Below are 23,164 nucleotides of genomic sequence, written 5' to 3'. Positions count from 1 at the left end.
TTGGTGCACAGCCACAACCAGTTCAGATGTTTGCGTCATAGTGTACAGTGGTTCTTTGCTTTCAAGGGGGTTTATCATCCAAGAGGTGGAACATGCCACATTCCAGTGCTGTCCTGGACTCCTATGTAGCACTGTCCAGCACCTCCTGCCCGTTAATTGCATTTCCCCATATTGTAGTCTCAATTTCAGACCAGGACTCAAACTCCCTGTACCATCGAGTATACTGTGGACCACCTGCACGCTTCCACGCCATGGCAATGCTTCTTTTGGCTAGGATACAGGCCATGTCTATGAACTTTACTATATGTTTACATTTACTAGTCTTAGGATAAGCGCCCAATAAACAAACTTTTGGGGTCCAAGCATAACTTGCGACACATGTACTCCTACAGGCTTATTCAATTTGTGCCCAGAAAATCTGAACCTTCCCACAGCTCCACAACATGTGAATTAAATCTGCCCCCATGTTGCCACACCAAGGACATAGTGGTAGGGCTTTGCTGTTGAAGCTAGCCACCTGCTCGGTGTCATGTAGGTGCGGTGCAACACATTTAGTTGGAGCAATCGGAAGCGTGGATTCCTAGACACCTCCCCAGGGCAGCCCATCATCAGATCCCATTCTTTCTCTCCAAGTTCCTCCCCAAGATCTAGTTCCCATCTGGGCCCTCAACTCAGTGCTGTTAGGATTGGGCCTATCCACCAAACTGCTGTACAGTCTAGACACTGGTTTCCAACCGTCTTCTAAGGTATACATCAGGGTCCAGAATGATGTTGCCTCTGGCTCCTCTGGCCATTTCAACCACTTCCACTTCGCAACTGCCCTCACCCGTAGACACCACAGGAACTGACCCTTAGGCAACCCCACCTGTTCAGTTAAGGTGTCCATTTCCTTGAACACACCATCCATATACATGTCCCCCCCACGTTGTGAGTCCCCAGTCCTCCCAACGCCTTGCTATCATAAATTCACTGTTAGTTTTGCAGACATCTACTGCCATTGGGACATCGGGCGAATATGGGTTCTGCAATTTTAGTAGTTTCTGTGTTCTATGCCACACACGACGGCCCAGAGTCACTAGTGCAGGCACACTGCTGAAGCAGCCTACTGGTAGCCATAAAATCTCCTTCAGTTATGCGGGGGCCACCAGTTGTTGCAGTACCAGTGATTCCGACGTTGGTTCGTCAGAGAGCCATTTGGTGACGAAGCTAAGTTGCGCTGCCAAATAGTATCTTTCCATGTCTGGCAGCTGCACCTCACTGCCTTATAGGGCAGGCATAGTATTGTTAGTGCCATTTTATGCCTCTACATGCCCCAAAGGAATTCCCTGAGCATTGCTTCTAATGTGCAGAAAAACGGGTGTCTAATGTAGTGGTGGACATTTTGGAAAAAGTACAAAAATCTCGGCAGGATGATCATTTTCGTTATGGCAACCCTGCCCATTAGTGACAATGGTAATTTCGACCAGAATGTCATAGACCTTCTCAGTCACTGTACCATACCCCCTGTGTTGCAATCGTGCATGGCATCAGATGTGTGCATAATGTGCACCCCTAGATATCTGAAAGATTCCAAGCACCAAGGGAGCCCCAGTTCCGGCAGGTCACCACTCGTTAATCCTATCAGCCCAGCCAACGGGAACAAACAGGAGTTCTCTCTGCTAAAGCATATTCCCGATACCCTAGCAAAATTATCAAGTACTTCCAATACCAGCGGTAGGTTGTGTTGCGGGTTCCGAACAGAGCAGGACGTCGTCCACATATAGCGAGATCAGGTGACCAACACCCCCACATATATGCCTGCCTCCAGGAACTCCTTGTGGAGATGGATTGCTATTGGTTCAGGCGCTAGAACATATAACTTGGGTGACAGAGGGCACCCCTGCCTCGTACCTCTCTGTATGTTCCGAGCCTCAGACACCTGCCCACCCGTTTTCACACGTGCCACCGGCGAAGCATAAAAGTAACCTCACCCAGTTGATGAATTGTTCCCCAAATCTGAATGCCCAAAACACTTCGAACAACCACTCCCAGTACAAGGAGTCGAAGGATTTAATAGCATCTAGTGACACCACCGCGTACTGTTCGTGGCCATGAGAGGTCTGTGCCACAATGTGTTGCAAACGCCTCAGGTTTAACGCAGTACTGCTGCCCGGTATAAAGCCGTTCTGGTCTCCATGAACCAATCCTCCAATCACTCGGTAGGAATCGCAGCTATCAGTGGGTTTCCCTGGTTTGGGGATCAGGATCACTAGCGTCTCCCTCATGGTTTGGGGAGCACACCCTTTGTATAAGCCTCTGTGTATACTTTGTGCAGCACTGGGGCCACCACCTCCGCGTATGTTTTATAGAATTCTGGGGGCAGACCATCGCTGCCGGGGGTTTTACTAGTGGTCAGCGAGCTGATTGCCTCCTTCACCTCATTTAACGCCTCTTGCTGCACTGTTCCCAGCCTAGGCAGGCCTATCTACTTAAGGGTGCCTAATACTTCTACCTGGGGTACCAAATTCTCATGCCTGTACAACTTAGAGTAAAAGTTAGCGAACACATCGTTGATGTCTGTCTGCGTTCTGCATAGATTGCCTTCCCCGTCCCTCAATTCTGTAGTTGGGTGCCTAGGGTTTTCCCTTTTGCATAGCCACGATAGGAGCCTACTAGGTCTGTCCCCTTCTGCGTGGGCCCTGGTGCTCTTAACTCTGTGGTCACATTTCGATAGCCTGTCCCTTGCCTCCCGGCAGCGTCCCCTAGCGTCTGCTAATTTAGTTTCTCCAGCCTGCTGCCCATTCTCCCGCACCTCCAGCTGCTGGATTTCCTCCTCCGGCCTATCCAGGTCCGCCCTCAGAGTCTTTCGTATGCCTCCCGCGCTAGCCATTACCTCCCCTCTAACGACGACTTGTTTCCCAGATAGCTCCCCACTCCTTCACACTACCCATATTGTGTTCCAAGGGGGGGCGTGGCCAGCGCGCATGCCGTGAGGACGCGAGCTCTAGAAGCTCCTGCCCTTGATCCTGCTACGGGTGAAATCGCGCTAGTTAAATAACTTCGCGTGAGCCCAGAACAACGATTCTGAACAGAGGGACCCCTTCCCAACACTCGGCAGCTGCTCCGAAAAAAAAACGGGCCCAGCAACCCAAAAAACGAGACCAGAGAAGAGGCGCCCCTTGGCCCTACAAGATGGCAGTCCCCACTGTATCAATGGGGGAGGGGAACTGAAGCTCCCAAGCAACGCGGCTCTGGGACTTCGATCGACTGACACGGAACTCCTCACGTCTGATCCTCCCTCGCGCTGTTTGCAGAGGGGTGCCGACATGCCCTAGATCAGCTGAGGACCCGGTGGTGCAACACACGGTCCAACACGAGGGTGCGAACGAGGAAGAAGAGGCGGCCTCCCGGACGAACGGAAGCCGTGGAAGCGGGCTCCCTCCTCCGCCAGTCAGCAACTTAGGAAGATCCTGCCCGGACAGAGGAAGCAGTCGGCGTGAGACGGGAGACACAATACTGCGATCCCCGCCGCGCAGAACCAGATGAAGAGTTCGAGAGACACATGGCACCGGGGGGAAAAAACATAGACTGGGGAACACGCAAAGGCCAGCAGAGCAAAGGGGTGAGTCCCGGACTTGATTCCCCCTCCCTGCCCTTGTACACAACTACGGACAGACCCAGGAGCGGGACAGACAACAGCTCCTGCCTCCCCTGCCCCGGCGAGGCCACCTTGTGGGCAGACGTGCTGATAATACCGCGCCGGATCGCTTGCTCGCCGTGGGCTGGGTGAAAGACTTATACCGCCTGTGACACAGCATCCCTGCGCTGCAATTGAGAAGGTGGGCACAAATAACTAAGATCAAACCCCACAAGCATCACCCTGGGTGCCATAAGAACCTATAAGTGGAACTGACCCACGACAACACCTCGGACCGGGTGAGAGATCAGCAACACCCACAGCACAGCTCTTCCTTGCAGCAATTGAGAGGTAGGACACCCGCCTAACTAGTGTCGTCCGCTGAATCAACTATTGCGAGAACAGTACACTGGACCTGAATACAAAGATGTCCCCAACCAAAGCAAAGTCAATAACGTCAACGACAATGGACTCCTACACGACGGTCAGACCCAAGCAGACGCTACACCAGGACCCCAATCCCAATGTGGCGCCACCGCAGCCAGAAACGGAACCTAAAGATACACTAGTCCTACAAGCCATCGCAGCACTACGCACCTCTATCGAAACAAAAATTGAAGAGATAAGGTCAGATATGCAGCTCATGCGGCAAGATGCCCGTAACCTAAAGGAAAGAGTGAACACAAATGAAGCTACCTTGCGAGACAGCGTCGCTGATACCACAGACCTGAAAATAAAGGTAACGGACCTAGAAATGAAAGTAGCGAGGCTAGAGGTGAGATCTGAAGATGCGGAGGGCCGCGCATGGCGCAATAATGTTAGGATCCTGGGGGTCCCGGAAGACATGGAGGGCTCGGACCCTACGGACTTCATAGAAACCTTGCTCCTACAAGAAATAGGGGCGGGAAAACTCTCCCAGGGGTTCTCAGTGGAGCGTGCCCACAGATCTCTTCAAAAGCGCCCCCCGCCAGGGTCGCACCCACGCCCGATAATAGCGAAAATCCTCAACTTCCGAGATAGAGAAATAATACTACGACACTCCAGAGAAGGCGGTGAGATTAGAAGACAGGACTCCAGAATAGTCATATACCCCGACTATACCCCAACGGTCCAACGAGCCAGGAATTCTTTCATACCGGTGAAGGCTAGACTACGAATACTCAACATAAAATATATGCTGCTCTACCCATCTCTCCTTAAAGTTTTATACAAGGGGAAGACAACCTTCTTGGAGACTCCAGCGGCGGCGATCATGTGGATGGAGCACAATAATTTAGCGGACAACGGAGAGGACCCTCAGAAGAACAAATAGAAACAAAGTGAATAATAACAAAACGAACACCTATGGATGGTCCCACACTGAAGATGAGACGCTTAACTAGATATTGCAAGGGACCACACTGAGAATATGGCTATATCGGGCAAGACCACGAAGAACCACGAGCAGAAACACCGCTGACACACCCCCTCACGGAAAGTGCAGGCCAAATGCCTACACTCCACCCGCACCGAAAGGCCTGGAGAGGCCCAGAAAGCTCGGGAGCCCCTGAGCGCTGCAAGTTAGAAGCAACTGCTAGGGGCAGTTTGCAGTTGAACGTTTTTGGTTATTCATCCGTTCAGATGAAAGTTACAACAGTTGGTAAGTCTCCAGAATGCATTAATTCGAAAGAGGGGGAACGGGTCAGGGGAGGGGACACCTGGAGGGCAAACTTCCTCTGGAACACTGTAACCAGAGACCTCCAGCCAAAAACAACATGGCAGGGAACGTGAAAATAATGACATGGAACGTGAGGGGCCTTGGCACCTACCTCCGAAGGAACAGAATTAAGTCATACCTAAACAGGAAAAAGGTTGAAATAGCGCTTTTACAAGAAACACACTGCACAGCGATACATATGGGTAAACTCCAGGAACATTGGGGAGGACAGGGATTTGGGACTGCTTACTCGAAATATGCCAGAGGGGTGTACACATGGATACACCCCCAGCTCCCTTTCCGCTTATCCAAATCTGTTAGTGATCCAGAGGGCAGATATGTGATTGTATGGGGACATCTCGAGCAACAGGAGCTATGCATAGTGAACACATACCTACCCAACAACAACATCCCGGCCTACTTGGCCTCGATGTACAACATAACCACTCCACATCGGGACTGCCTCTTCATCTGGGGAGGAGATTTCAATTGTGTACGGGATCTCATACTAGACAGGTCGCTACCGCCGCCTACCACCACTATGGCTGCCACGACGGCACTAAACACGCTGATAGACAGTCTAGAACTGGCTGATGTGTGGAGGGAACTCCACCCCCACACACGTCACTACTCCTACTTCTCGTCCCCACATGGCCTCCATACGAGACTAGATCACATCCTTGTCGGAAGGGAACACCTACCCCAGATGGAGGGAGCAGAATACCTGGGAAGAACGATCTCAGACCACTCCCCATTAACGGTGAACTGGAACCATGCCGGCCCTTCGCCCCCCATCCCTATGTGGCGCATGCCAACGGTGGCCCTGATGGACCAGGCATTCAGAGACCAACTGCAGGACACGATAGACGACTATATAGAACTGAACAGGGGAAGCGTGAACTACATAAGCACGGTATGGGAGACCCTAAAGGTAGTGACCAGGGGGGAAGTCATGGCAAAAGCAGGCGGCATCAGAAGATCGCTGCGCAAGGAACTAGAGCAGGGAGAAGCAGAAATTGAGAGGCTTAGCACAGACCCCATAGACCCAGAAAGGCACGAGGACAGACTTCGAACACTTCGCGAGAAATGCTCAGACGCTTGGAGCAGACTCGCTAAGTTCGATTTCACCGCTAGAACAAACAGGACGCACACAGAAGCGGATAGACCCAGTAGGCTCCTGGCATGGCTTTGCAAGAAGGAACATCCCAGACACACTATCACCCTGATTCAGGACGAGCAAGGCATTACACACCAGACACAACAGGAAATAAATGACACTTTTAAGAATTACTACAAACATTTATACTCCCACGAAACGGAAATACCTGGGGACCAAATAGCGGATACCTTAGAAGAAATAGGGCTACCTAGGCTCACCCCGACACAGGCAGAGGAACTAGAAGCAGATATTACAACAGAAGACATTGCCGAAGCGATTAAAGCACAAGCTACGGCCAAGACCCCTGGGAGCGATGGGTTACCCTCGGAATTTTACAAAACATATAGTTCCTCCCTGATACCGCTCTTACACGAGGTCTTTCAAGAAATATATGAACGAGGTATCCTACCTGACAGCATGAGGGAAACCCTAGTGATCCCAGTACTTAAGCCAAACAAGCTGGCCGAACGCTGCGATTCATATCGCCGGCTGGCTATGCTTAATCAAGATGTTAAGCTATTAACCACAATCCTAGCCCAGAGACTGTCCAGACAGATAGGAGACATCGTACACTCTGATCAGTGTGGGTTTGTTCCAGGTCGAAACACGACCATGAATCTACGCAGACTTCAACACATTATTGCACAAACAGATGCGAGCACCGAATCTTACGCCCTGTTATCACTAGACGCCACCAAGGCGTTTGATTCCATATACTGGGAGTGGCTCTTGGCGGTCCTGAAGGAATTCGGGTTCGGCCCACGATTTATTAGGTGGATCCGAGTACTCTACACCGAACCAAGAGCACGGGTAAAGACTGGGAGACACGTGGCAGAAGTTTGGGAGATATGCAGAGGTACTCGACAAGGCTGCCCACTATCCCCCATGCTTTATATATTGGGATTAGAACCCATAGCCATCTATTTTCGGAAACAATTTTTTGACGCTGGGATAAGGCTAGGGACGATAGATCACATAATTTCACTTTATGCAGATGATGTGCTTTTATACGTCAGAGACCCGCAACTCAATGTCCCAACTATGATGGAAGTCCTTGACAATTTCTCCAAAGTCTCAGGCATCCAGTTCAACAAGGCAAAGTCCTGCCTATTTCCACTATCAGGCCTTAAGGGCAAATGCTTGGAGGAGCTTCCAACACTGGAGATACAGTGGCAGACCACCAAGTTCCGCTATCTGGGTATTCAGATCATGCACACTCCCCAATTGATGCATGAGCATAACACGAATGCAGCAATACCCGCGCTGCGCAGATCAATGTCCTTCTGGGCAAAACTCCCACTGTCGGCAATGGGGAGAATTTCGATAATCAAAATGATAGTCCTCCCCAGGCTCCTGTATAGGTTTCAAAATGTGCAATACTACATCAAGAATTCGTTCTTCCGCCTATTAAGGTCCTTAACTAGAGAATTCATCTGGGGGCAGAGAAGGCACAGAATAGCACACTCTACGCTAGTCTTACAATACGCCCAGGGCGGAATCCAACTCCCGCACTTCGAAAAATATTATTTGGCGGCCCAACTCAGCTTTGTGTCCAAATGGCTGGCTGACGAGAACACATCCGAGACCCCCCTGCTACAATCTCTGATCTCCCCACTACAACTTAAAGAACTTCTCTCGGCTCCCCAACGCCTGCTGAATGACACACCTTTCATAGTTACCCTGGGGAAACAAATATGGCAAAGAACAAAGTCACTAAGAAATCAAACACACCTGTACTCCCCAGAAATACCGATGATCTGGGATCTATGCAGATCAGATTCAGACCTACTACACCTCAGGGCCTGGGAGAAGAAAGGGGTTTACATGTCGGGAGATCTATACGATGACAGCTCCTTTAAAGAGTTCGATACACTACAGACCATGGATGGAATACCCACTAGTCAATACCTGTGGTATCGTAAAATACGCGAAATAGCAAGACACAAATGGGACACCTGGCCTGGAGAACCTGAGTCAGATCCTCTTACAACACTATTGTATAACCTAGGAGAAGGACAGAAACTGGTCTCCCAAATATACAGACACCTCACCGACAACCCCAATCCAAAGGGAGAGACCCTGAAAAGCGAATGGGAAACAGACACTGGTCGAGAACTCTCGAAGACGGAATGGTCCAGAGCGCTGGCATTCCCTAAAGCTGTATCAAGAAACCACAGATTCCGCTTTATACAACTGAATGTCCTACACCGGACATATCTCACTCCACACAGGATTGCGACATTCAACAAAAATGCAAGCTCCAACTGCCCATGGTGTAAAGCGGACGGAGCTGATCTCATACATATGTTTTGGGAGTGCACCACAGTGCAATCCCTGTGGGCAAGAGTCAAGCTGACATCTGAAAGGACGGGAACCTCCAACTACAGATGGACTCCTGAGGAATGCCTCCTAGGAACGTATCCCAGACCGGCCAAACTTAAACATCGAGTGAAGCTAATGGATCTATTATGCCTTTTGGCCAAAAGACATATCGCTATGTCCTGGAAAAAGCCAGCAGGACCTAGGTGTGACGCCTGGCACAGCGAACCTATTAGATGGATTGATGCAGAGACTAAGGCGTGGGAGGATAACGTTACCCGATCCACAGATGAGTCCAGCTCCACCCTAGAAGCATGGCGGGAGATAGTCAGAACTATAACATACCCCTCAGACGACAAACCCCCATGAACAATCACCATCTGGACCATACTAAACTGCAGACACCTAGTAACCCACAAGGGTGATCCCCAAACACCTGAAGCAATCGATGCGTCCAGGAGTCCCCCCCTTCCCCACAATACCCCCCGCTAAAGACTTGCTATATGCTTGATGAAAGCAAGATATGGAGACAGTTCATGTTAATGTTAACTGTTTATTGTTCGAAATGTTTTCTCTTTCTTAAGATCCTTATCTCCTCTCTATCCCCTCCCTCCCCCCTCCTCTCTTTTTTTTTTTCTTTTTTTTCCTTCTTCTTCTCCTTCCATCCCGTCCTCCCCTCCCCTCTGTTCACTATTTTATTATTTCAAAGAGTTTTGCAATACATGGCTTGAGAGATCAGCCATTGAGACTGTTTATGACAAATGCCAATAAACAAACTTAAAAATAAAATTGTGTTCCAAGAACTCCACTATTTTCACTTTCAGCTCATCTTTGAAGATTTGATCTGTTAAAGCGTCATTGGGCATGCGCCACATTGGAATGGGGAGAGTTGGGGTCCTCTCATGGTCCATGCCATCACCAACGTGGAGTGAGCTGAGATTGATCTGCCCAGGTAATGGACTGCTCCCATTTCCATCATTTGGGTCCTGTCCACAAATAAATAATCTATCCTAGTATAGAGGCCATGAGGTGAAGAATAGTATGAATAGCTCCTATCCTCACGGTGAGTTTCCCTCCACAAGTCCACTAGATCCAAATTCGTTAGTGCTGTGTCGAGCACTAGGGTTGCAGATCCCGCATTGCTTTGGGTGGGATTGATCGGTCCAGCAGCGGGACCCTGGCACAATTAAACCCCCCCTATTGACAAAACATTCTCTGTGTTGGACATTTCTAGCGCTTACAATGTGGATCTGCGACTTGATACTGTGATTGGGGAAATAAGAGTTGACTATGCATACTTCAACCTGATCTGGGTGACCTCGCAGTATCAAGTACCTCCCATCAGTGTCTGCTTCCATCTCCAGCAATCAAAACGGCACTAGGATGGAACCATGTGAACACCCCTCTAGCATGTCTGGAGTAGGCCACCCCCCAATCCCATCTCTCATTAATCTTTGTGAGCTCCTCTGCCGCCAGGTGGGTCTCTTGCAGTATGGCAACAGATATTTTGTTCCTATCTAAAAAGGATTTGACTCGGTTCATGCTTAAGTACGTGCCTAGTCCCCTCACATTCCACGTCAGTACCTTGATGTCAGACGCCATGTGATTGCTTAGTGTACGTGCACCACCCACCACTTTCTGCTACCCAGCATTGCGCTATGGCCTTCTCATTGTCCCCCACCCTTCTGCATGAACCGTATTTACTTGTGTGCGACCATCCGCATGAGGACTTTACAAACAACAACTCAACAAACAAAACTACCAACTTTTGCCCAGAGACTGCAAATTGTAGGCAGCGCTCGGGTGCAACCGCACCTCTGGAGCCTGTCCAGGCCATTGGTTGCGGTTTAACAGATGCCGGCAACAGGCCAACACCTACCTGTGTATGGGATTGGTGTATGAACCCAAGACAGGAAGCCAAACATTGCTCCCATCTAAGTTGGTCAACAAGCAGTTTGGTGCCACTCACAGCCTGCACACATTCACAAAACACCTGCTGCCATATCAAACAAGTACATGGTTACCCCTTCTTGTGGTTCTTGCACACCCCCCCCCCGGTCCATCAGGCAGTTCCTTATATGACGTGTTCCGCTCCATCCCCTAGATTGTCCATCCTCTAGATTGTTGTGTTCCAGCCACATGTTGGCTGCAGCCAGCGTTTCCAGGAATTGTGCTTTGCCCTTGTGGATAACCTTAGCGTGCCGGATACATAAGCATGTACTTAATGTTAAGGTGCCGAAGCCTGGCTTTGATTGGTACAAATGAATTTCTCGCTCACTGTACTGTGGGCGTGTAGTCCGGATAAATAGCAATTTTTGAACTATCAAGTTGAGTCTCACCTCCCTCCCTAGAAAACCTCAGGACTAGTTCCCTGTTTTGAAAGTTTAAGATCATTGGGCGCGACAGCAGGGGAGTACCTGCCCGCTCCGACTTCTTGAATTAGTAAGTTCTCTACGTATGTAGTAGGGTTTGGGCCCTCCATTCCTTCTGGTATTCCCAGCAGACGCACGTTGTTCTGTCAGGCTCTCCCCTCAGCGTCCTCTGACCTCAGCTCCAGCACAGTGTTTCTCCTCTCCAGCTCTTTCACCCTAGATTCAAGGTCTCTCGTGGACTCTTGGGTTTCCTTCAGGCTCGACTCTGCTGTTGTCGCCAGGTTGCGGACATCCTGTTGAAGCAGCTGCACATCTGTTTTCACTTTGACTATTTTGGTTTCCACTGAGGTTCTTAGTGCCGCTACTGCTGCCAGTACCTGGTCCTCCTTCCCGCCAGGATCCGTTGACTATGTTTCCTTCTGCACGACGCTGGTACTCTGTGAGGAGTTGTTGCGCCTACAAGCTCCATTAAACGGGTCCATGAATGTTGGCTTGTTTTTCCCTTTGGTGGTGGACATTTTCTGTGGGTGTAAAATTGCCTCCTATCCGCATTAGCAGCACGGCATCAGATTGTTTATGCAGAGAACACTATTGAGCGAATCTGCAAATTGCACTTGTCCACACCTTGGTCCTCCAGCCGAGGCCGACTTAGTGATCTATATCTGTGGGGCAGTCACCAATCTGCCTCCCCTGTGTTGCACAGTCTGGTATTCCTGTAGCGACCAGTGGCCCTCTTTCGGAGCACTCCTTTTCTAATAAAGCACTTGGGTTTACGTAGTTGCTTTGGAACCACACTTCTGTACACCGCTTTTGGTTTCCTGCGTAAGTCCACAGCTCTAATGTGGCTGCACCAATTTATACTGTTATGTTCAGTGCCTTTTTAGCTGTTCAATCAACTAGCGGTTTCCGGATTTTGTGCACCCCTGTCAGCACTATTATACTTTGCAGTGTCTTTGGTATCAACAGGTGCCCCTCCCCACAGTGCTCCTGTGTGCCCCCAGTGCTTTACAGCGGGTACCTTTCAGCCGTGTGCCTCCCAGGTGCCGTTTATGCAAAAGTTTGTATCAGTGCTCCGCTGATCGGGGGGAAAGGGTCTCTTGATGGTGTTGTGCACCTCGACCGGCAATACCCCAAGTCTCAGAGTGAAGCTCATGCCAGTCTTCCTTGATCTACTCAGGCAATGATGTTATCTTGCAGGTTCACCCCCTCTTTTGTACTCATGTGGAGCAACCCGCTGCAGTTCGCCTGCTTTACGCTGTCCTCACCCCATTCCTCTGTACTGTGTAGCTCTTTGTCTGTATTAATGTTTCAAGGACAAATCTCCATTCTTCCAGCACTCTCACCGTGACTGCAGGCAGCCAGAGCCAGTGTGTTTTCTGGCCCTCTGATCAGCCGCTGCGTTTCTATGATTCTAGGGCTCACGGGCCACTTATCTGGTGCGTGCGTTCCTTGTTGATGGGCCCTGACCACGTACCTTCTGGTGCCGCCTCCTCCGTTTCACACTACAGCCCTTCCCGCTGTAGTCGTTTGTGTCCTTGCACCTCCTCACGGTTGCGACCTGATGGCATAGCTGCTGCTGCTTCACCGATTGCCTGTCATTGGCTTGCCTCTACCTCAGCCATATCGAGTATTCTCATCTTCCTCACGAGTCCCACCGGCACCACCTGCTGCGCCAGTTTCTCCATTCTTCTTGCGATCAGGATCCTTGCCGGCACTCCACTGCTCTGCTCCCTGTTGGGACTTTATGCTGGCACCCTGCGTTATCAGTGCTCACCTGCCACTGTACTCCGCTGTTATCCCCTGCCATTCCGGGAACAGCCTACTACAAGCACGGCTTGTCTCATCGCTTCCCACAGCTGCAGGCTCAGCGTGCTGTACCGCTGATCACGCCCCCTCCTCTTCTTCAGTATCGAGCTGCGGCTGCATCCGCCATCTTTTTAGCACTAGGCCCTCTGCATATAACCGTTGTTTTCCCCCCAAAATTAATCCCGATTCTCGCATGTGTCTCGCTGCGGGGCTGGGGAAACGCTTCCTAGATATGCGGATGTGTTTGGATTCTTGCAGTTCAAAGCAATCTGCTGCGTTTCAGGATCGTTGGTAGGATCACGATAGGAGCTCCCTTCAAACTCTACCTCACTCCATAGGCTCAGGCCACGCCCCCATGGGAGTCTATCAAAGGTGAGGAATCGGTGGGAGGACACGATCCATTGGAGGAACACATTTCTTACCCTAGTTATGTTCTTTCTACTGAATGTTCCTCCCACAGATTCCTCATCACCCTCCCAGCCTGCCCCTCCATCTTTGGGAGAATTTCCTTATCTTACATCTTCCTCTATTTCAACATCTTGGTTCTGTAATCTTCAAGACGGCAGTGCATTAAGAGGTGAACAGCATGAACCGAGTCAATGGGTGCAGTCTGTGCTACTTATACCAGTGTCAACGTCATGGCCGAGAGCAGGATGGGAGCCGCCAAGGATCCACGAGTCGATGACGCACAGCACCCTCTGCTGTCAAAAAGATCTCCGAAGCTGCAAGTACAGTATTGAATATATAAAAGATGAGGAATCTGTGGGAGAAACATCCAGTAGAAAGAACATTTCTATGGATAAGTAATTGGTTCTTCTCGATGTTGCTGTAATGGGATGGCTAGCAGTTGTTGTATGTACTCCTCTGAGTGACCTTAGTCCTTCTCAGAGAAAATCACAAGCTGCAGGAAAAGTGGCCTGGTCTCTGCCTCTGGTTTTCCTCTGCAATGATTATTCTCTGGTGACACTAGTTCCCTTTTGCTTTCGTAGAGTTCCTCTGGTTGTGAGATTTTGGTCTCTTATTGGGGCTTTCCTCTTTTGTTCTCATCAAGGGTGGCCTTCCTGCTTCCACCTGACCCCCTCATCCATCTGCTCCTTGCGTCCAGGATTTTACAGGTCTGGTCTCTGGTTCTTCCTCTTGTCTGGTACGGGCACCTGACTCTCTGCTCCATAGCTGCCAAATTAGCCACCTCCTACCATGTTTTCCTGGAGTCACGCCTTCTGGGAAACCTTCAGATTCTTATGCTCTGGCCCAGGCCCTGGACGGACTTCTCCCTAGTGGTGGCCATTAGTTTCCAGAGATGTCTCCTCTCTTTCGCATTTTGGAGCAGAATGGGTTCGGGAGATTGCTTTACCATGAGCACCTGGTTATTACTGGGGTGCTTCAGTGATTGATCACAGTGAATAGTTTGTATAGTAAACTTGTATGGTTTTGTTGTGCAGGGCGAAATGATGCAATGCAGACGCTGGGTAGGTCCACTCAGAGATCTGGCTCTGCCATCACTTTCTTGTTTGCTGAGACCCAGTAAATATGCGTGTGCCTCACCTCATTAACGCTTTCCCACGGAAACCGTGGTCATGATATGTAGGCCTGCTCAGAGTATAGAAGAGCATTCCTGCGACTCATGTTTTTGGTGGTAGTTCCTGGGTGGTGAAACCCCTGATGTCCATCTTCTGCTCTCCTGTTCCCATGTCATTGAGGCTGTGGGTGATATATATATTACACGGTCTGCGGTAGCGGCACTGTAGTTACGGTTAAGTTGCTCAACTCTTAGAAAGAGTACTTTTTGGGTGGCTTATAACTTGGCCCCCCCTGAACGAATCCTCATCAAACTTTGCAATAAAAGTATATATGGCCCACTCAGAATGATTTTGTGATGTTTGGTGCAGTGTCGTCCGGGGGGGGCAAAAGGGGCAGAGTTACTGGGGGTATCCCAACATTTTTTAAATCCACATAGACGCAATGTAAAAAAGATTTTGCTCGCACCTACAGGCCAAACCACTGGACGGATTTTCATCAAATTTGCGCCAGGAGCGGTAGCATGGTCCCGAAAGCGTGCTTTTGCAAATTTGGTGTAAATCGATCCAGTCATTTGTTTAAAAATGGCTGAAAAATAAATTAGTGATATCTGGGTTGGGTCTGCGGACTCATTTCCTTATTCAGAGTCTGCAGACACCCCCTGGACCAATCAGAGAGCAGCGTGATATTCGTGGACATACTATGCGCCCGCTAACTGGATGTTTAAAAACATGAGGTGGGTCATATTTTTTTAAACGTCACTATATTGGAACCGCGGACAGCCACCGTTTTCTGCAGACATTGCGGTAAAAACATATTAAATAACACAACATTGCACTTGGTAAACTAATCAAACAGTGTCTGGGGAGGTGATGGATGATTATTGGATGGGATATGGCCATAAAATGTCCGCAAATACCTGCGAAAACAAATTTATTTTGTATGCTCCATGCGCATGTTTGCTGCAATCCCGTCCAGCACTTCCGGCTGCAGATGCAAACAGAATTTCTTTTCCCATTTAAACCTGCAGATGCAAGCAGAATTTTTTTTTCCCATTTAAACCTAGGGCTTCGACCATGCTGCATGCCCCAATAAGTAAATCAGAGTAGGCATTCATCCTTGCAGAGGGCCAGGCCCACTGTCCGTGCTCCAGTTATAGCGCTATCTTTTGTACTTACATTTGGACACTTTGAAAAAATAAAACACAAGCCAGGTTTGCAAAAAGCATGCTTTCAGGTCCTTGCTGATGCTCCTCGCGCAGTTTTGTTGTAATCCAGTCCAGCAATTCAGGCTGTATCCGCAAGCATAATATTTGTTCCCATTCAAACCTAGGGCTTCGGCCATGCCTCATGCCCCAATAAGCAAATCGGAGTCGACATTTGTCCTTGCTCAGGGCCAGGCACACTGCCCAGGCACCAAAGTTATATCACAATTCGTTGTACTTACGTTTTGACACTTTTGAAAAATAAAACACAGGACAGATTTGCAAATCCATGCTTTGAGGTCCTTGCTGATGCTCCTCGTGAATGTTTGCTGCAATCCTGTCCGGCACTTCGGGCTGTAGCCACGAGCCAATTTTATTTCCCCATTCAAACCTATCCTGATTTCCATAACCTTTACCACATAGCCTGTCCCTGGTGGCCATGCCCACTTTAGCCCCATTGCCGGTCCAAAGTGTCAAACTTTACGTACAAACAATAGTCATATAGCTTAGCCCCCATTTGACAAAATCCATTCAGACTATGCACAAACATTCCCGGTTTTGTCTATAATCTTTCATAAGACTTTTGTGCAGATTCGTCAAACGGCAACAAAGTTATAAGCCATCTAAAAATGATGAGACCCCCCTCTAATTTTGCCCCCTCTTGACAAAATCCCACCAAACTTTGCAAAAACATTAAAATCTGGGTCTAAAATCTTTTTTGCAACTTCTGTACTGATTCGTCAAACAGCACTACATTTATAAGCCTTTTTAAAAATGTGGGACCCACCCTCTAATTTTGCCCCCTCTGGGTGAAACAACGGCAAACATTGCATAACCATTTAGGGACCGATCTAAAATGATGTTGCAAAATTACATGCAGTTTTATTCGGTGGCGGCAAAGTTATAAGCCATACAAAAACTGGTTTTTACCAACCCTGTAATGCAGGAATATGCATGGATGTCCCCGAACATGAGATGTTTGCCAACATCTGAGATGGTTGCGGACATCGGAGAAGAAAAAACACTGATTTGGGGATTTTTATGGCCATATTCCATCCCATCCTCATCACCCCTCACCTCCTCAGAGATTGTTTCATTTGTTTGACAAGTGCAATGTTGTGTTTTTTAATATGTTTTTACTGCGATGTCCGCAGTCTATGGGCTCTATCTGCAAATCCAACATGGCCTCCGTTTCGAAAGTTTTGATGCACCCCACGTCTTTAACCGACCATTTAGCGGACCCATACGATGTCCGCAAACGTCACGCGGCTCTCTGATTGGTCCAGAGGTATCTGCATACTCTGAATCAGGAAATTAGTCCACGGACCGGACTCAGATATCACTATTTTTTTTTACCTACTTTTTTGACATTTAAAAAAACCTACGTGACACATTTACACCAAATTTACAAAAGCACGCTTTTGGGACCAAGCCGCAGCTCCTGGTGCAAATTTGGTGAATATCTTTACAGCGGTTTGGGCTGTAGGCACAAGCAAAACATGTTCCATTGCGTTTATGAAGATTTCCACACATTTTGGGACCTCCTAAAACTTTACCCCCCTCCAGACAAAACCACACCAAACTTCAGAAAATCATTCTGAGGGGGCCTCATACTTTCTTTGCAAAGGTTGGGGAGGATTCATCCTGGGGGGTCAAAGATATAAGCCACCCAAAAAGTGCTTTTTCTATGAGTTGAGCAACTTAACCATAACTACAGGGCTATTACCGCAGGCCCTGTAATGTCTTTATACCCTGTGCCAGCGTACGGGCCTTGCCACACACCTCCTCCCTTTTTCTGAAGTCCTCCAGTTCTGGAAGTGGAGAGAGAGTACAGGGGTCTATGTAGATGGACAAGTTGAGTGCGAGCGTGAGGCCTGTATGAGTATAGTTCTCCCCACCTCCCTAGTGGGCATTAACTGAGGACTCACCCTCATACTGTGTATCAGTTACATTTGGATTCATTCTTTCATTCTTGTAGTTCTGTAAATCTTGTTCGTTTTATTATTTTGTAGTTTAGATGGAACTCTGACTGTGTCATTGTGTTTCTCTAGTGGCTATTTATAGGTCTGCTACACGGATCTATCATGAACCTTTGCCTTTAGGAGTTGATGAAATAACTCCTCAGACTTCTTTTCATTTGCTGTTTTTAGTATTTGGATTAGCCACTCCCTCTTTTGCCTGTACAATATACAACACCAATCCTTTCTGCACTCTGTGGGGTCCTGAAAGATTCTGGGTTCTGTTCAGTTCATGAGACCCTTTTCCCCTGTAGACTAAGGCCTGGACACAAGAAACCAATCCCCAGACAAGCCAAGCTCTCTGAGACCAATCTAGTGATTAGTGATTTGATGCAATATAAAAGCCCTGTCACTAAACCTAACATAACTCACCTACAGCAACAAGGTTAAGAGAGATTGCATGTAATATGTGCCACTGTTTTTACCATAAAATCTCTTTTGTGGAGGGGAGAGGATCCTTGTTGCTACTAGAGAGCCTTGTGGTCTGTGCCATCCTATATTTTAATTGTATTACGTTACCTATAAGCTAAATATGCATTAATGGTGTTCCACATAATAATTATGCATTTTATGTCTTGCTCATAAAACACTAAATCCAGGATTCTTTTCTTCAATCCAACAGGAAAGCTATCCACAGTAATGGAACCTTTTTGAATGGAGTCCTGTGTAGGAATAGATCTGGAAATGTTTGTGAAAGAAGCCTTTTCCCAGGACGACTAATGGCTCAGGCTGCGGAGAATCATTCCACATTCTCCACCTTTTGGAAAGCTTATTGTTGTCAGAAATCTTTGAAGGCAAATAACCTTTGCTAGACAGTCGATGATATTAACCGTCATAACAGGGAATGACTCACTGTTTCTGTGAATGCAACCCAAAGGCCAGAAAACTACAAAGGAGTGGAAAAGCCACAGGAGAGGACTTGTAAATGTAGAAATGGCCACATAAAGACTCACAAGCCTATCCCTCAGAACTCTGCATGGTGGGAATATTTGTAGAAACTTGTCCCCAAATGTCTGCCAGTTGAAGCTTCTGATACCCCATGTCCAGCATAACCTGCTGAATACCACCTTCTCTGGCACTGGGGATGGCTGACGTGGTTGCTGAAGTTCATGGTAAATGTTGACGACGGCACAGTAGCACCTGCCAGAGTAGCATCTGAAGACACTCAGCTGCACTTACAAAGGCTAAAAGGGAAGTATGTGATCATACAGAGCGTTGTGCTGGCATGCCCTGCCATCTTAATAATATACATTCAAGTCATTACTATTATGCAAAAACATACCTGCCCTAGTGATGTACTGTCCTGTTGAGTGAATGTACTGACTGTATGAAAGTGTCTTTTATAAGGAGAAAATGATTCTGGAGCCATTAGCCAATGAGATCGTTCTACTGACTGTTGAGATATGTATACATTCTAAAGGACACAGATTAGAATCCTGGCAAGGCTAACTCAGTCTCTCAGTGTCCCAAGGTCATCAAGTGAAAACCAGCTTCACATGGGTAACATTAGTTATGTATATAAATGTTCTATGTGCAGCACTTTATCGAAGGAAACTATATAAATAACATACTATAATTATTACCCCAAGGAGTGAACATATGAACCCCAGTTGTGGAAGGATTTTGTTATAATGGGATAGCATTATGAGCCGAATGCCCACTCAATGGAGTAGACTGTATACATGTTCCGAATGTGGCAGAGGATTTCATAACACTTCCCACTTAAAGAGACATCACGCAGGACACACCACACCGGGAGAACTTAAATGCACTAGAGCAAATGATACAGCTTTAATAACGGAGGAGAATTACGCAGAAGCATCACACTGAGAAATAACAATGCCCAAAAGCAACACCATCAAAGTGACACCAGGAACAACGGATTGAAGTGTACTGGAGGCATCAAGACTTTCATTATAAATCAAAAGGTGATTGGGAACCTCACAACTCACACTGTGGAAAATCCATACAAAGGACAGGGTGTGGGAAGGATTTTTTTTCAGGACAGAAAGCTGAGGCTACATCAGCCAATGCACATTCACTAAGTGTGGCAGTGCTTTCATTACAAACTCACAGCTGATGCTACATCAGAACGCTCATACTGGTGAAAAACCATTGAAATGTACTGATTGTGACGAGACATTAATTACAAATAAACAGCTCATCATGGACCGCACAAAACAAACCTGCGAGAGACCACACAAATGTACAGAGTGTGACAAGAGTTTCATTAAAAAGTCACACCTGAAGCGCCATCAGGCAACACACGCTGGAGTGAAACCATATAAATGTACAGAGTGTGACAAGGCTTTCCCTAGAAAGACACAACTGATGCTGCATCAAGCAGTACACACTGGCATAAAACCATATAAATGTACCGAGTGTGACAAGGCTTTCCCTATAAAGCAAAGCCTGAAGCTACATCAGACAGTGCACACTGGAGTGAAACCGTATAATTGTACAAAGTGTGACAAGGCTTTCGCTAGAAAGCAAAACCTGAAGCACCATCAGGCAGTACACACTGGAGTGAAACCATATGAATGTACGGAGTGTGACAAGGCTTTCATTACAAAGAGAGATCTGATACGTCATCAGACACTACACACTGGCATGAAACCATTTCAATGTACTGAGTGTGACAAGGCTTTCATTAGAAAGGAATACCTGAAGCTCCATCAGGCAGTACACCCTGGAGTGAAACCATATGAATGTACAGAGTGTGACAAGGCTTTCATTAGAAAGAGAAAGCTGATGCTACACCAGACAGTACACACTGGAGTGAAACCGTATGAATGTACAGAGTGTTACAATGCTTTCATAACAAAGAGAAATCTGATGCGCCATCAGGGAGCACACACTGGAGTGAAACCATATAAATGTACAGAGTGTGACAAGGCTTTCAGGAGAAATAGTGAACTGTTGCTACATCAGGCAGTACACCCTGGAGTGAAACCATATGAATGTACAGAGTGTGACAAGGCTTTCATTAGAAAGAGAAAGCTGATGCTACACCAGACAGTACACACTGGAGTGAAACCGTATGAATGTACAGAGTGTTACAATGCTTTCATAACAAAGAGAAATCTGATGCGCCATCAGGGAGCACACACTGGAGTGAAACCATATAAATGTACAGAGTGTGACAAAGCTTTCAGTGGAAAGCAATACTTGAAGCTACATCAGGCTGTACACACTGGCATGAAACCATTTAATTGTACTGAGTGTGACAAGGCTTTCACTAGAAAGACATACCTAATTCAGCATTGGGCAGTACACACTGGAGTGAATCCATATGAATGTACAGAGTGCGACAAGGCTTTCATTACAAAGCAACGGCTGATGCTACATCAGGCAGTACACACTGGAGTGAAACCATTTAAATGTACTGAGTGCGACAAGGCTTTCATTACAAAGAGCGCTCTGATACTACATCAGGCAGTACACACTGGTGTGAAACCATATGAATGTACAGAGTGTGACAAGGCTTTCGCCAAAAAGACACGCCTGATGCAACATCAAGTAGTTCACACTGGAGTGAAACCATATAACTGTACAGAGTGTGACTAGGTTTTCATTACAAAGAGAGATCTAATGCTACATCAGGCAGTACACACTGGAGTGAAACCATTTAGTTGTACTGAGTGCGACAAGGCTTTCATTACAAGGCAACATCTATTGTTCCATCAGGCAGTACACACTGGTGTGAAACCATATGAATGTACAGAGTGTGACAAGGCTTTCACTAGAAAGACACACCTGATGCGCCATCAGGCACTACACACTGGAATGAGACCATATAACTGTACAGAATGTGACAAGGCTTTCATTACAAAGAGAGATCTGATGCTACATCAGGCTGTGCACACTGGAGTGAAACCATATCAATGTACAGAGTGTGGCAAGGCTTTCACTAGAAAGACACTACTAACGCGCCATCAGGCAGTACACACTGGCGTGAAACCATGTAAATGAACAGAGTGTGGCAAGGCTTTGAATTTAAAAAGAAGGTCTGAAGCAACATCAAAGAATTCACACTGACAAGAAACCATAGAAATATACGAACTGTATAACCAGACATTTGATACTACATCAGGCAGCTCACACTGACATAAAAACCTTTAAATGCTCTCGAGTGTGACAATACTTTCATTACCAACACACATCTAATTCAACATCAGAGCACTCACACTGGCTTGAAAACGTATAAATATTCTGAGTTTGATAAGGTTTTCATTACAATTAACCTGATCAGACACCAGCGAACTCACACTGGTGAGAAACCATACATGAGCTTTTATTGTGTGGCAAAGCTTTCGGTCATTCAGAGGGTCTCTCAGTGCATCAAAAATACCACATGCGTGAGACACTATATACATGTATGGAGTGTGACAAGGATTTCATTACAAAGAGACAGCTGATCAGACATCAAAGAATTAATTTTAACTAGAAAACATATATTTGTGCAACGTGGAAAATCTTTCTGCTAAAAACGTTCTATCATTACATCAGAAATGCTTTACTCTGTGAAAACATATATGTGTACTGAAGTGCAGAAAGACTTTCAATTAAAGCATTAACTAATACAGCACCATCATGATTGGTGAGGATGCATGGGAATGTTATGATGTGATCAGGTTTACAAGAATAATATATTGGTACATCAGAGTATTCATAAAAGTGAGACGCCATGTGAATGTTCTCACAGTAAAAAAACTTTTCAGAAAGAGTTGACTGCTAAGCCTTTACCATATAAATCTACTGAGTGTGTCGAGGCTTTTATCTAAAAGGAGATCTGACGCGACATCAACGCTCTCCCGTAGCAGAACAATGTACATTGTCTGGATGTTCCAAAGCTTTCTGGCAGATGTTTGCTCTATTGCAACATCGGAAATACTGCACTGTGTTATGGCAGAATAGGAAATGGGGCTGTTATCAGTTTAGGGATTTGAGAAAGTAACGTACAGGTCAAGTGGTGAGCAACATGTAGTGTTATCTGATTCTATTGGTCCTCTGCCTAGGTGGCTATTGTATGACTGGTCCATTTTGAACGGTTCCTCGGCATGTTCTGCGGCTCTGGTGCCTTCTCATCTATTTTAGAAAGCCCTCAATAGATCCATTCCTGAAAGAAGTTCATGATAGCACATGGTTTTGAGGGTCCCCTTGAGTAGATTCATTTCTGAGTGAGGATCATGACTGTGTGTAGATCTGGTTGCCCCGTGGGTGTAATCTTGCAGTATCTCCCAGAAGCACATACATCCTTACTGTGTGTTCTTCTCCCTTTGCCATTTATGTCTCTCCTTTATCTCTTGTGCAACTTTTGTTTCATAACTTAAGATTGTTAAACTGTGTTTATCCTCCCGAGGAGAAGGGTTTTTATTTTAGGAATGGATTTAGGATGTATATTGTACTTATTTTATTTTGCTTTCTAAGTGGATTCATTTTGTTTATTCAGCTGT

At 47.1% G+C, this 23,164-nt stretch overlaps 2 protein-coding genes across 2 annotated transcripts in view; one reads left to right on the top strand and one right to left on the bottom strand.

Moving 5' to 3' along the window:
- The window catches only part of LOC138480711 (zinc finger protein 729-like), a 664,715-nt gene that overhangs the window by 279,369 nt on the left and 362,182 nt on the right, over nt 1-23,164 (bottom strand). The window lies entirely within an intron of this gene.
- LOC138480482 (zinc finger protein 268-like) lies at nt 19,875-21,680 on the top strand. Its single transcript, XM_069612261.1, has 2 exons — nt 19,875-21,227; nt 21,312-21,680. The coding sequence occupies exons 1-2, from the start codon at nt 19,875-19,877 to the stop codon at nt 21,678-21,680; spliced, it is 1,722 nt and encodes a 573-aa protein (XP_069468362.1).

This window comes from Ambystoma mexicanum, chromosome 5p, assembly GCF_040938575.1.
Source record: "Ambystoma mexicanum isolate Mex_15411 chromosome 5p, UKY_AmexF1_1, whole genome shotgun sequence".
Classification (NCBI taxonomy): Eukaryota; Metazoa; Chordata; class Amphibia; order Caudata; family Ambystomatidae; genus Ambystoma; species Ambystoma mexicanum.
The sequence above is the reverse complement of the archived record's forward strand: the minus strand, read 5'-3'. Positions and strand labels throughout refer to the sequence as shown.

What these genes read in the sequence shown, in the direction of transcription:
- LOC138480482 (XM_069612261.1), top strand. Translation starts at nt 19,875, where the DNA reads ATGGACCGCACAAAACAAACCTGCGAGAGACCACACAAATGTACAGAG. An exon ending in CACGCCTGATGCAACATCAA is followed by an intron (nt 21,228 to 21,311) that starts GTAGTTCACACT and finishes ATGCTACATCAG; the next exon opens with GCAGTACACACTGGAGTGAA.